The 14,325-nt window shown below is 49.7% G+C and overlaps 1 protein-coding gene across 2 annotated transcripts in view; it reads left to right on the top strand.

Moving 5' to 3' along the window:
• The first annotated feature begins 605 nt into the window (after positions 1 to 605).
• Positions 606 to 14,325, top strand: part of ZFP64 (ZFP64 zinc finger protein) — a 78,180-nt gene continuing 64,460 nt past the window's right edge. For both annotated transcript variants that reach the window (XM_079127023.1, XM_079127022.1), the window contains exons 1-2: positions 606 to 783; positions 3,536 to 3,775. In XM_079127023.1, the coding sequence (XP_078983149.1) occupies positions 738 to 783; positions 3,536 to 3,775 (286 nt within the window). In that variant the 5' untranslated portion in view covers positions 606 to 737. The remainder of the gene's footprint in view (positions 784 to 3,535; positions 3,776 to 14,325) is intronic.

The following is a 14,325-nucleotide window of genomic DNA, read 5'->3' as shown; positions in this document are numbered from 1 at the left end:
ATGCTCGTTCTCGGGCCTGCCCTCGGACCTACTGAATCAGAAACGCTTTGGAGGGACAAACCCTCCAGGCGATTGTGATGGGCGGTAAAGCTGGATGGCCCTAGCGCAGGGGTGGCGAGTCACCACCTCTTATCGCCCACCTCGTCGCGGTCCTCTTGACTCTACCAGCCGGGAGGGGGACCCACCCAGGGCTCTGATGATCTGCCAGAGCCACTGCTCTGCCAGGGTTCCTCCGGGACCCGCCACCCCGCGCCCCCATCCCATCTGCAGCCGTGCAGCGGTCTCCCGCCAGCCACCCGGCCGATCGGGACAGCGCGGCCGCATCGCTGCTCAGGGGCCAGACGCCCCGGGCAGCAGGTGCAAAGGCGCCCGGAGCCGCGGAGAGCGGTGGCGTCCGGCGAGAACCTCAGGGAGCGACCGGTCCTCCGGCGGCCGCCTGCCCAGCCGGACGCGCGCATCCACCCAGAACCCCGGGGGCTCCCGCGGCGCGGGCTCGGATGGGCCGCCGCTTCCCCGGGGAGCGCTGATGCAGAGCCAGGTTGGGGCGGCCGGCCGGGCCAGCGCCCTCTAGGCAGCGGAAGTGGAGCTTGCTTTACATCCGTCCTCCCCGCCTCGCAGAGTTGGGAGAGGAAGGCTGGGGGGGTGTGGAAAAATAAAAGGAAAAGTCCTGGCACCATGTAGAGCAGCGCCCCCCGCCCTGGCACCGCGGCCGGCCGGGGACGCCCCCGTCTGCGGCCATGAACGCGAGCGGCGAGGGCGAGAGCTTCCCCGGCTCGGTGCAAAGTAAGTGCTTTTCCGGGCGCAGTGCGCGCTCCAGGGCCCAGTGCGCGCTCCAGGGCCCGGGCCCAAGCACGTCTGCGACGCAGCCAGCAGGCCCGGGGCCCCGAAATCGGGGTGACGGCGGCGAGCCGCGTCTCGGGGAGCGGGCGGGCGCGGCGCAGGGGGCGCCCGAGGGGGCCGGGGTGGGGCGCGCCCGAGCAGGCGCCGGCCTGGGGGAGCCCTGCAGCGCCCCGAGACCCGGGAAGCCGGCGTGGGGGAGGGCTCGCGGCACGGACAGCCGCCGGCTGGGGCACTCGCGCCCCGCCAGGCGGAGTTTGGGACCGGGGGAGGCAGAGGGAAACCCGGGTAACCAGGGCAACCCTGATGGGGAAACTTCTGCCCCGGTGGCTCGAATTTGGATTCCGGGAATTGGAGAATCTCACGAGGTCTTGCCGGCGCATGGCAAAGCCTTTTCCACATTAAAGGTGGGGATTTGAATGGGAAACGGGGCCGTGGGTCCCTCTCTTTGAGTGTGGGGCTCCTCTGTGTGAGCCTGATGAGGACGTCGACCTTTTTCGAGTCTCTGGTATCTCCCGGGGCTTTGTTTCCCAAAGTGTGGTCGGGGGCTGAGCTCAAACCAACCACCTGGGAGCGAGAGTGCGTATTTAAAAAACGAGCTTTCTGCGCCCCACCCAGCTGATCTCGGGGTGGGGCCAGCGATCTGCGGTCCTTACCAGCTGTCTGGGTGACTCTGAAGCACAGGAAGTTTGAGAACCCTGGCGCAGGGGTTTGCAGACACCTGGCACATAGTAAGTGCTCAACTTGCTAGCCGTTACTGTTGACGCTTGGAGACATTGACTCTCAAACTTGGCCGGGTGTTCCATGCATAATTTATGAAAAGCACAGATTTCCCTGAACCCCAGCCTCTCACTCCCAGACCATTATAACTCAGTGTCTCCTAGGTGGGGTTCAGCTATGTCCATGTTTGAAGAGTAATAACCCCACCAGGTAGCATGCTTTGGGGGAACGGGTGCTGGCCGTTTACCAATACCATCTCATTTAGTCTTCCCAACAACCCTAGTAAGTAGGGTTACTACTGACTCCACATTTTGCAGATGAGAAAAGCCAAGCCCAAAGTCACTTTGGTAAGTGACAGTGTCAAGATTCTAATGAGACTCTAGTTCATTACTTGTGCATATCCACATACCAGCAACATTGGTGGTAAAACTCCTTCATCCTGGGTATCAGCCCTACTCCATCATTAAGGAACTCTCCGCAGTGCAAGTCACTATATTTCTCCATTCCTTGTTCACCTGTTAGTCCCATGCATGTGACTCAGTAGCTGCAGGGAGACGGTTTCCTTCCTCCAGCCACTGATTTCAAAGGACTTCATAGGTCCCTCTGCAAGATGACTGATATCACCGTGCTCAGCAGTCTCTGGCCTGAGCAAGTCAACCAAATTGTATCTCTGCACAGAGACCCGTTGTCTTAGACATGGAGAAAAGTAGACATAATGTAAATATCCTCAAATTTTTTGGAAAATTATACTGTTTGGATATCAATCATCTATGCACAAAGGTAGTCTTGTAGTATTTAAGTTGGGAAAAGTGAAAATAATGCAATATCTTTTCATTGCAGAGATTATATAATGTACAGGCACCATAAAATTATGTGTTACCATTCAATAATTATACCTATAAGGAGGTTTTTATGATAAAGCACTATGTTTATGCAATATCATGTGGGAGAACGATTAGTTCTATTGTACATCACAATCATGTGCAATTTTAAATTGTAAAGAAAATAAATAGAAGAAAATGTATTTGTAATTTTCATGGGTGGTACAAATGGAAAAAAATATGCTTCTTTATGTTTCTTCCAAATTTTCTTTTATAAACATGAGTTTTCTCATAAAGATTTTTTAAAATAAAAATTGACATTCTCTTATTAGAGACATCATATTATTTAACAAGTATTTAGGTAGTGCTTTCAAATATAGTGCCATTATTCTGTGATAAGTGCTTTGCAAATATTAACACAGTAGTAACTGTTGGTGTCATTACTGTAAAGAAGTAATGTCCCTGTCAGTTAGGAATGAATTTTGGCTACAAGTAACAGAAACTTGAACTGTACTGGCCTAACAAATAAGTCAGGAATTAGTTGATTCTAGGATCAAATTAGGGGCTCAGTGAAGTAAGGGCCAGAATCAGTAAGAAACTTAGCATTTTCCTCATAGTTACCAGATGGCTGCAAAAGCCCCAACTGCACATCTACATTAAAAGCCAAAAAAGAGGGAGCTTCTCCAACTCTTTCTGCACCTTTTTGTCATGAATGCTAACTTTTTCCCAGAAACTCTTCCAACAGTGTGCTGGAAGGCTCACACATTTGTAGGGGACCAAGATTATTTAGGCTAATGGTTCTTATGGCAGTGGTTGCTTGGATATGTGAGGGGATTGATTTTCAAAATAACCTTTTAGTTGGGGTAGAAGATGTCTGCTGCTTCCTGCCAAGTGAAAGGCAGCCTTGCACGTCAAAGAACTTTCTTGCAGAAAGGCGCCCCTGGCAGAAGTGTATCCCGAGCCATCACTTGGAGCTGGGTAACTGTTGCCGGGACAGCTGGGATTCGGTTTGCAAGAAAGAAGAAGGGTTTGGGGGTATTGGCCTGGCAACTAACCATGTCTGCCACCCTGCCCTTTTTCCTACCAGGAATCAGGTTTTGCCATGTAACTTGAAGCTGTTTGGAATTAATCTGTGACTTTCCCCTTGTCCCATGAAGTTCCAGGCAGCACAGCGGTGCTAGTTGAGCTGACTCCCGACATCCACATCTGCGGCATCTGCAAGCAGCAGTTTAACAACCTAGATGCCTTTGTAGCTCACAAGCAGAGTGGCTGCCAGCTGACCAGCACGGCGGGAACAGCCCCCAGCACAGTCCAGTTTGTGTCGGAGGAAACAGTGCCTGCCGCCCAGACTCAGACCACCACCAGAACCATCACTTCAGAGACCCAGACGATCACAGGTACAGCTGGGGGGCTCTGGGTCAGGGGTGGCCTGGCTACCTCCCAGACACCTTCCTGGAACTTGTTAAAAATACCTTTCTGGGGCCCAACCCCCTAGGGTTGTAGATTCATTATTTTTAACAAGCTCCACTGGGAAGCCAGCTGCCCAGCCAGGTTTGGGAGCTGCGAGGTTAAAACAGTAAGTATTAGCACTTAGAAATGTTGTCGTGTGTTAAGCAGGACAGACAAAAACCAGGTTTCAAAAACAAAACTCTATACTAAGAAAAAAGTACTTGCCAGAAATATGTCGCAGTATAAGTGGTTGACTTAGATGGTGGGCGTTCATGTATGAGCCCTGAGTTTGCATTACTTGAGTGCTTTACTGTTTGTTTGTTTTAAATATACAAACAGGCATCGATCTAGGAAAACAGAAAAGCCCATCCCTGCCCTCCATTGTGCCCAGTCTGCCAAAACAAACTACAGACAGGTTAAAAATTTAAGTATAGGAAATGAAGCCAGGCACGGTGGCACACGCCTATAATCCCAGCAGCTCAGGATTCTGAGGCAGGAGGATCCCAAGTTCAAAGCCAGCCTCAGCAACTTAGCAAGGCCCCCAAGCAACTCAATAAGACCCTGTCTCAAAATAAAATGTAAAAAAAAGGGCTGGGATGTGGCTCAGTGGTTAAGTGCTCCTGGGTTCAATACCTGGTACCAAAATAAATAAATAAACAAAACCATGAAAGCACTAATGTAAATATAATACACAGAGATACACATACACACATGTATGCATGCCTGTACTTAGACTTATCATCTATCTAAACTGTCTTGAGAAATCAGACAGAAAAAGTTTAAAGTAATTTTATGAGATACTTAAAAACAGTTCTGGGTCCTATAAAGAAACGGAGATGGTGTTCCTTAAAGGCATTCAGATACAAATTGAAAAAATATATTAATGTGCTTACCTGAGAAGGCAGATTGTGGACCACCCCCACCCCCGGGAAGGCAAAGAGTCATAAATGTGATTGGAAATGAGGTTCCAGCATTCCCAAAGTAAAATCACAGAGTCTAAAGATGAACAAACAACATGGAAAAAAAAAACATTTGCAGCATGTGTGACTAAGACCTAGCCTCCTTCCTAGACAAAGAGCTCCCCAAAATCAGTAACCTCAGAGAAAACGAACAAAGTAGATGAATGGATGGGAGGCATCAGAGGCTGCACTGGAGACCACTGAACAGAAGGGGCCACTGCCTGCGTGACTGCAGAAGTGCTAATTAAAATAAGGCCTGGGAGGGGACTTTGCTTGCATTCTGAGGAGGTAAATTCATAAAACCTGGGCAATTTTGATATCTTAGGGATTTTAAATCTTAAATCTCTCAATTTTATAATATACCCAAGCACATTGACTTATAATTCTGCTTCCAGGTATTGGTCCTATAAGAGGTTGTTCAGGTACAATATATACCACTGAGAAAGTGGAGCCTTTGCATGGATCTTGAGAGAGAGTTAGATGCATGACATCAGAGTGGAGGTCACCGTGCAATGTGACTTAGCCTGGGAGAGGGGCGCTAGGCCTGTGTCAGGCATAAAAAGATTCTCAAGGTAAGCACAAACAAATACTCTGCGTTTGCACCATGAGGCACTGTACTCCGGGGAAGAGACAGGTGCCATAAATGAGATAGCAAGCCTGCGTGTGGGGCACTGGGGTGCCGCGGTGACCGTGGTCACGGGGGGAGGAAGTCACACAGGACTTCTCTCCAAGGGTAGCAGCTCTTCGAATCCAGGTGGTGAAATATTTCGATTTTTCAGAAAAGTTGAAAATGTGAAATTTCCCAATTTTTAAAACTTTGTTGCCCAAACAAATTACATCAACCAGGCTGAGCAGGCCCACAGGCTTATTCTAGCTTTTTCCAAATGCTTACCCAAAGAGATAACCTGGAGTCAGGGAGGGGGAGCATTTGAAAGTAGGGGGGACTAGCTTTCACTTGATGAGCTCTATGTTGGTGTGATGTTGAAAGTTTTTGGCAGTTAGCAATATTTGTGAATCCAAAATGATGTTTCTGCTGACTTTTTAAGACATCAAAATAATCGCCTCACAAACCTTCATTAAAGAAACTTGAGATCTTTACACCTTCTCCAGAGTTTGTTAATCCTCATTTTCAAGGAAGTGACCAAAAAATTGTGAAAGCTAGAAACCACCTGGCACCCAGTGAGCCAGGTGCAAGCTTCTTATTTCACCGGACACAGCAAAGCTGCAGGAGGAAGAGACAGGGCCAGGCTGCGCCACAAACTCAGTCCCGGGACATGCGCCTTTTTGCCTTTCTCTAGTGTTCTTGAAGAGTTAGTGCTCATCTTGTCCTCAGAAGCTCAGTCCCAGTAATGCACATGCGTGAACCCAGTCTGTCACCCAATGGCCCTAGCCTGTGGGCAGGTCACTTCCTGTCTCTCTCACTGCCACCTGTAACAAGAGGGATGGGACATGAGGCTTCTGTAATTATGCACGTACAGGGTTCAGTGGCCACTCACTGATGCCGACGGTGAGGGACGGTGCCATCCACCCTGTGTCTTCTCCTGGCTCAGTGGCTCCTTCCTGTGTCTGCTCCTGTGCTGGCTAGCCAAGCCCAGTCCTGCTCTCTTTTCCCTTTTACACTTAGGAGGTTTTCTGGGCTCAGCTCCCCCAAGTGTGGGCTTCAGGGTTCCATTTTCCAGCAGTTCCCAGCACTACCTGTGGACCAGGATCCCCAGGGAGCTTATTAAAGACACGGGCGCTGGGCTCCACCTCCTGAATCCGAATCTCCGGAGCTGACGCTCAGGTATCTGTATTCTTAACAAGCCCCTGGGGAGCCAGGCCTCAGCCAGGCTGCAGGGTCCCTCTCTGCCCAAGGCCACAGCCTGACCCCTGCACGGCCATTCCTACCCACTCCTCATCCACCCCCGGACTGGTCTGTCCTTGATTGAGCCAAACCCCTCCTCCCTTGGCTCCCAGGTCTCCTCTCTGCGCAATAATAGTTGAGTATGGAGTCAAACTGATTCTCTGCCTTCCAGCTTCAAAAGCTGTCTATTGTTTCACGTATGATTTAATAACTTTCACATAGTAGAAATAAAATACTAATGACAAAAAACTAGCAACCCACATGCATTTTCTAAATTTGTTGCTCAAAATCATGAGGCTCTGGAATCAGATCCCTGAGTTGTATTTTGTGTTTTGGGGGTGTGTTCTTTGTGTCTTTTTTGCAGTGGTGGGGGTAGAACCAAGGTCCCTGCACGTGCTAGGCAAGTGTTCCACCTGGGCTTCTAGCCCAGGCCCCTGGGTTTGGATCTTGACCGCAAAGATCCTTAGGAGTCTTCTAACCATGGCAAATCACAGGGGCCCTCAGTGTCTCGTTTAAATGTCCATAGTACATGGAGAGGCCACAGGGGTTGTTCCTTGAGGAATCTGGAGCCAGGCGCGGTGGTGCACGCCTGTAATCCCAGCAGCTTTGGAGGCCGAGGCAGGAGGATCGTGAGTTCAAAGCCAGCCTCGGCAATGACAAGGAGCTAAGCAACTCAGTGAGACCCAGTCTCTAAATAAAATGTAAAATAGGGCTAGGGATGTGGCTCAGCAGTTGAGTGCCCCTGAGTTCAACCCCTGGTACCAAAAAAAAGAGAGTGAAGCCCTGGGACAGACTGCCTCAGCATGTCACCTTGGACAGCTCTGCCTCCATCCCCCCTTTCAGGCTGCAGGAGTCCTACATGGAAGACACTTCCAGCTGTCGGTATTAGTGCTTTCACTATGAAATTTAAATGAAAAATGTTAGCACAGACAGAGGAATGGGCTTTCCCACCTCTCCTGGCTAATTTCTTCTCTTCAGGTTCAAGTTTAAAAATCTCCACCTAGAAGCCAGCCCTGATTTCGCCTTCTTCCCACACCTGTTTTCTTGCTTGTGTTTATCACAGGTGTAATTAATTAGTTACTTGGAGACAAGTAGTCTTTAATTAGTAAGAGGTGAGTTAAAAACTGAAGGGACCAATTAATGGCAGGGTGTGTAGTGCCCAGCGTGGGGCAGGGCCAGCGACCAACCAGCTGAACAAGAGGGAAGAGTAGCCCAGGCCAGCCAGCAGCCAGGCCTGCAAGATCTAGGTGTGGCCAGGAGCTAGCCTGGCTCTCGCTGGTCTGCCCTGCACTTTTCCTGTTGAACAGAAATAGTTTCTCGCAACATCAGCATCAGACCAGGACACACCAGGACTGTGTTGGAGCAGGACCAGAATAAGACCACTCTTAACTGTGGCTGAGTTCAGAAAAAAAAACAGGGACATCATCTGAGCCTTCCCTACCCCCCATGAATCTGAGTGGTGACTACTTTTGTACCCATTAAAAGCCTTAGCTGTGTTCTAGTCCTCTCTCCCTCTCAATCCTATTCATTAAGGTACTACGTCACAGAATCAGAAGCAAATCGTCCTTGCTTCCTGACAAAGCCAGTGCAGGCTTTCCCCAGACGTGTGACCCAGTGGAGGTTTCCTCGTCACACCTACCGGTGTGTCCCTGGTGGTCTTTGGCCAGAGGATGTGGATGTGAGGAAGGCCCAGCCCACGTAATTGAATTTGAAAGCCTTAGGACAAAATCTGAAGGCCCAATTTGGCCTGTGAGCCCCAAATTAGTGGTTCCAGACTTAAATCTCCCTGCAAGCAGGGACCGTGTCAGTCTTGTTTTCCTGCCCCGGCACCAGGCCTGGCATGCCTTAGCCACTCAGTGTGTAGCCGTTGCATGAGGGCAGGAAGGGCAGCAGGAAGGATCAAGCATGTTCATGCATGTGAAGCACAGGGCATGGCCTGGCCCATAGTGAGGTCTCAGGAGGGCAGCTTCAGGCTGATCAGGTGCCAGGTGCTGGGGCTGAGATCCCAGAGGTGCACCTTGCCCTTGGAGATGCCAAGCCCCTTGGAGAAGGGAGGAGGACTTAGTCTTATGACATATAAACTCAGCAAGCTGGGACAAGCACTGCTTTGAAGGTGCACAGAAGGAACAGACGTCTGTCCTGATCAGGAAAGCTGGAGGTGGGGGGATGTGGATGAGATCAGATGCATAACAGGCCTCGAAAGGCCCACCGGCCTTCGGGAGGAAGCTGGTAGGAAGGTAACGCTTCCTCATGGTCTGTAGGTGCGGAAGCTCCGGCTGAGATCTGGGAACAGTGGCAAGAGAGAAATGGCACAGGGCGTACGTATGTGCTTTCACTCTGGCCTTTATTCCAAACATTGTTGAGCATGAGTGATTTAGTAAGACAAACTGCAGTGATTGCAGGAGGATCTGGCAAAGGTAATAATAGCTAATTAATTCTTCTGTAGTGCTTATTGGATACCATGCACTTTTCTAAGTATTTCCAGTGAGGTAGTTTTTCACAACCATAATTAGGTACTAAGAATGATTACCATTTTACCAATAATGAACCTGAGGCATAGGGGATTAAATAATTTGTCCAGCCAGGTGTGGTGGCACATGCTTATAATCCCAGCAACTCAGGAGGCTAAAGCAGAGAATTGAAAGTTCGAGGCCAGCCTGATCAATTTAGCAAGACCCTGCCTCAAAAATTTTTTAAGGGCTAGGATATAGCTCACTGGTAGTGTGCCTCCTGGGTTCAATCCCCAATACTGTGAATGAATGAATGAATGAATGAATGAATGAATGGATCACTTAATTCAAAATGACAGGGACAGAAAATGACCCAGGCTATCTGGTTGTAGAATCTGCATCTCAACTTAGTCTCCGGTTAAGGGAAGTCCTCTTTGCGGTATTACTCAGACTTTGTTTGTAGCGACCACTTGAAGTTTTGATGAAATGCAGATCCCCAATCCTAGTGGGTCTCGTGGATTCCTGGAACGCTGAACCAGCCTGGGGGTTCATGTGCTTTCTATTGCTCTTAATCCCACCAAACTAAAAGCAGGATGAACAGTGAAGACTTTTATTTCCCACATCCAGAAGAACAGCACACACTGATCCCAGGTGGACCCCGTGTCTCATTGCATCTTCTTGTCTTTGGCAATGGGCTCTTACCTGTTGCCTTGCCCCTTGTGGCCACAAGATGGCTGTTCCTGCGTTAGATGTCAGATCTCTCAGCCACTTCCACAGACAGGAAAAGGAGCACCTTACCTTTTTCAGGCAGGAAGCTCCTAATAAGCTCCAGAAACTCCACATCCCATCCACCAATATTGGGACACGTGGAAATGACCCGTCACACAGTAATGGAGGTGGCAAGGGACAAAGAAAAGGGCCCCAGCAAGGGAATTCCAAACCCTAACCCCTCAGCAGAGCCCCTCTCCTCCCACAGCCCCATTAAACCGACTAGAGTAGGATTCTGACAGAGCAGCGTGTTGCCTGGAAAACTTGTGAAAAATACCGCCATCGAGCTCTCTCCTGCAGGCTTGCCCCCAGATGGCTGCTTGGGAATCTCGGGTGTGTGATCAGATTGAGAACCAGGGGACCAGAAGCGGGAGATGGGAGGGAGACACAGGGCAGCAGCAGCCAGCACATCCCAGCAAATCTGAGGAATGGGATGTGGAAGGAATCATTCTTAGCGTGGTCCCCTGCACCCCGACCCCGTTTGGTGAGTTTCCATGACAGTGCAGGTTAATTTTCTGTTACTTGGACCTGTTTGCCCAGGACAGCCCCCTGACTCGCCTACAGTTTAAACCAAAGGGCAGACGTCCAATGGAAGGATGGGAAATGATAGGGAATTGAGGGCAGGGATGCGGCTGGGTCTCAAAAGCAAGATGGAACTAGAAGCTCGAAGTGAGTTAGGGCGTCCTGGACCCTCCCAGTTTAAAGGCAGGATCTTGGCCCCGTCCTGAACTACTGAATCTGACTTGGTTTTAGTGAGATCCTGAGATGGTCTGCGTGCACGTGACCTCTGGCAGGTGCAGCGTGCTGCCGGGTGACTGTTCTCAAGGTTCACACCTTCCTTTCGACGAAGGAAAGTCCACAGCAAACCAGGCGGTGATTTCCAGGGCAGCAAGTCTGATTGGCCCAGGGGCCCTGATTGCCATCAGGGGTCTGCCACTGAGCCCATCAGCAGTGGCCAAGGGGTGTGGTCAGGGACCCCACCCGGAGGCAGAGGTTCACCCTGGGACCTGACAGACCCAGAGGCACAGTGTGCGCCTGGACTTTTGGGAACAGCTTATGGAGACAAAGAAGTAGACTTCCTCTTCAGGCTATCCCACCTGAAGGCGCCCAATCTCATCAGTCCGTCTGGAAAGGGAATTCCGAGTTGGCAGCTGGGATGCCCACCCGAGGTGAAGCCTGAATGTGAATCTTAAGCAGGGTGCACGTGGGAAGAAACAACAGAAGAGAAGATCAAGAGACTGGAGTAGATGACAGCAAAGTAGGGATCTATAAAGAACATTTGCAAATCAATGAGAAGATAAGTAGAAATTCTAAGAGGAATAAGATCATACATAGCAGAACAGGCAGAGCCGTTCAACAAAGAAGGGATGTGACTGGATAAAGATGTTGAAAGGGTTCGTCCTGGGTAGTTATCAAAGAAATGCAAATTTAGCTAAAATGGCCCCACTTCAGTCCTGTCAATAATGTCATTGATAGCCAAGGAAAAAGAATATGCAAATGACTTCAGTTTTCTGAAAGGATCTTATAATTATGCAATAAACATTCTTACTATTTTGACCCAGTTCTTCAACTTAAAGAAATATACCCAAAGAAGCTAGGGTTAAGTTAAAAATCCTGGAGAAGTGTTATTTATAAAAACAGATACCTAGATGCTGGGAGTGCTGGTGCATGCCTGTAATCCCAGGCTGAGGCAGGAGGAGTACAAGTTCAAAGCCAGCCTCAGCAACTTAGCGAGGCCCTGTCTCAAAATAAAAAATGTTTTTAAACAGGGCTGGGGATGTGGCTCAGTGGTTAAGCACGGAACCCTAGTACCAAATGAATAAATACCTAGAAATCTCTGCAGTGTCCAGGAAAGAAAAATGGTTACGTAATCTATGCAATAAGCAAAATAATGGACTATTATTTGGCCATTAGAAATTGTATGCTGGATAAATGATAGCATAGTAAAGTGCTTTAGTATAGCAAACCTAATTGTTTAGCACAAAATGAAAGAAGAATATATAGTAATTTAAGCCACGATTCCAGTTTTATACTTCTAAAATCTGCATGCAAAGAATAGCTTAGCCATTTAGTTGATCATTAATTCAACAAATGTTCTTCGAGCCTGCCCTTCACTGGGCTCTGTGGTAGATGCTGGAAGGCAGGGAGAGGGAGGGGGACAAGTTGTGTGTGTCATCCAACCAAATGGAGGAGAGGATGGTCATTAAACAGTTTCTCAGATAAGTTTTTATTTGCAGGGGAGTGGGGATACTGGGTCACTTGACCACTGAGCCACAACCCCAGCCCTTTTTTATGTTTTATTTTGAGACAGCATCTCACTAAGTTGCTTAGGGCCTCACTAAGTTGCTGAGGTTGCTGAGGCTGGCTTTGAACTCCTGATCCTTCCCAGAGGCTGGGATTAGAGGCATGCACCAGGTGCCCAGCTTAGATAATTATTGGATTGCAGTAGAGCTAAGTGGTTTGGAGAAGCAGTGCAACCCATAGCGAACACACAGGATGTGTGCCGCGTGTTACGGCCACAGTTGGGCAGTTTTGTACTTTCTTCTCTGCACTTCCCTGTACTTTCCAGATTTGCTATAATTACTGTTCACTTTTATTTTGCAAAAAATAATGAGACAATTTTAAGAATAGAAGAGGATTTTTTTAATGGAGTTTTTTAATCAAAGAAGAGAAGGGGAAGCGGGTTGAATTGGGAGAGGTGAGAGCTGTCTTCAGACAGTTGAAGGGTGGTGGGTGGGAAAGGAGAGGTGGGCACGTGTGCCCATCGGTGAGGCTCCAGTGAGAATGAGTTTAGAGAAAGGATGCCAGTCCTCTGTGGGATCCACAGAGCAGGCGTACGCTTTAAGCAAATGTGTGACCAAATAACTGAAGACCCAGGATGCTGCTGCTGCAAACTAGGACTGAATGACTGAATGTGACAGTCTCTCAGACTCACCTGACCACACAGGAAAGCCAGGGGCCTCCCCAGGAGGCAACAGCCAAACCAAAAGCCACATCAGGTGTGTGAGACTGAGCTGCTGGGCCAGGGCATCTTATCTCACTAAGCAGGGAGCTGATTTTAAGGGTCCTGCCAGAGTCGAGGGTGAGTCCCTCCTGGTCCTTGCTACTCCCCCTTGGCAGATCTGGGGCTGCCCCTGCTGCCTTCCCTGCTGCTCGGTGCCCTGAGATTCCCCAAGGCCAATGCCATTCAGTCTGTAAAACCTAAATGCCGACGAATGAATGACGACCCGTTATTGCATCAAATTCCAGCAATGTCAGCTGACCCCTGTGTTCCCGCTCTCAGTATGTCTTCAGCTCCTTGAATCTTTACTAGAACTGTAAGATCTCAGCTCTATGGTCACACCACTAACATTACAATTTGACCGACCAAAAAATACCCTGAAGAGCAGAGAAATGACTTGGTCAAGGCCCCAAAGCTGGTGCATGTGGAGAAGTTGACTCAAGATCAGTCTGGCTTCCGACTACCACCCCCCACACCCAAGCACACACTCACTCACACCTGGCAATGGGCGGCGACTCCAGCATCAAATCACACGCCAGCACCCAAAGGGGCCAAGGGAGGGTGTTGGTCAGCAGCAGCCCCTTGGTGTTCGAGGCCTCAGGAAGGGTTTCCTGGGTACCTCTGCAGCGTACGCTGTCCACAGAGGACCCTAGAGAGAAGCCAGGTGTGGAGGCACAACTCTGTTGAAGCCAGCTAGAGCCTTTGGCGAGCTGCCTATCTGGGCAACACTTACTCTCACCCACTGCCTCTTGGTTGGGGTTAAATTCCAGATGCCTTCAACAGGAGACTATTAACATAATAATCATATGCTTCCCTGTTTTATGGGCAAGTGCCCTGCCACCTCCCTGCTGGACGTTGCGCGTCCAGCGCGCCTGAACACACCCTGCTTTGCTTTTCTCCGGGGCCTTTGGCACCACCTGGCATGCTGTATATTAAGTTAGTTATCGCCTGCACCAGTCCCAAGGGAACATCAGCTCCGTGAGGGCAGGCTTTGTGTCCTCTTAGCTCGTTGCTGTTTCCAGTGCCTAGAACACTGCCTGGCACACGGGAGGTACTTCATGATGCTGATGAATAAGTCGGTGAATAGTAACAAGATTGACAGCAGCTGTGCATGCCGGGCCTGATCCGCACGGCAGCCCTAGGAGATAGGAATGGGCATTGCGCCCATTCTCCAGTCGAAGAAACTGAGCCCCAGGGGAGGCAAAACTCGGCAGCCCCTGCTCTTGAGCAAACACTTTCTGGTCCAGTGACTGTTTTCTTAGGGTGACACGTTACGCCTGACTGGCCACACACCCAGAATGATCCCTGCAGGTGGGCGCTGATGCCCTTTGCTCTGTTTAACCTTCCCACACACCATGCCTCTGTTGCTCCCCAGACGACAGCAGCAGAAACATGAATGGGACCACATCGAACTGTAGAGCTCCCCAGCAGCAAAGGGGGCAGCAGAGGGCAGACAGGGCAGCCTCTGCACCCAGCA

The sequence above is a fragment of the Sciurus vulgaris genome (assembly GCF_902686455.1).
Source record: "Sciurus vulgaris genome assembly, chromosome: 2".
NCBI classification, from domain to species: domain Eukaryota; kingdom Metazoa; phylum Chordata; class Mammalia; order Rodentia; family Sciuridae; genus Sciurus; species Sciurus vulgaris.
The sequence above is the reverse complement of the archived record's forward strand: the minus strand, read 5'-3'. Positions and strand labels throughout refer to the sequence as shown.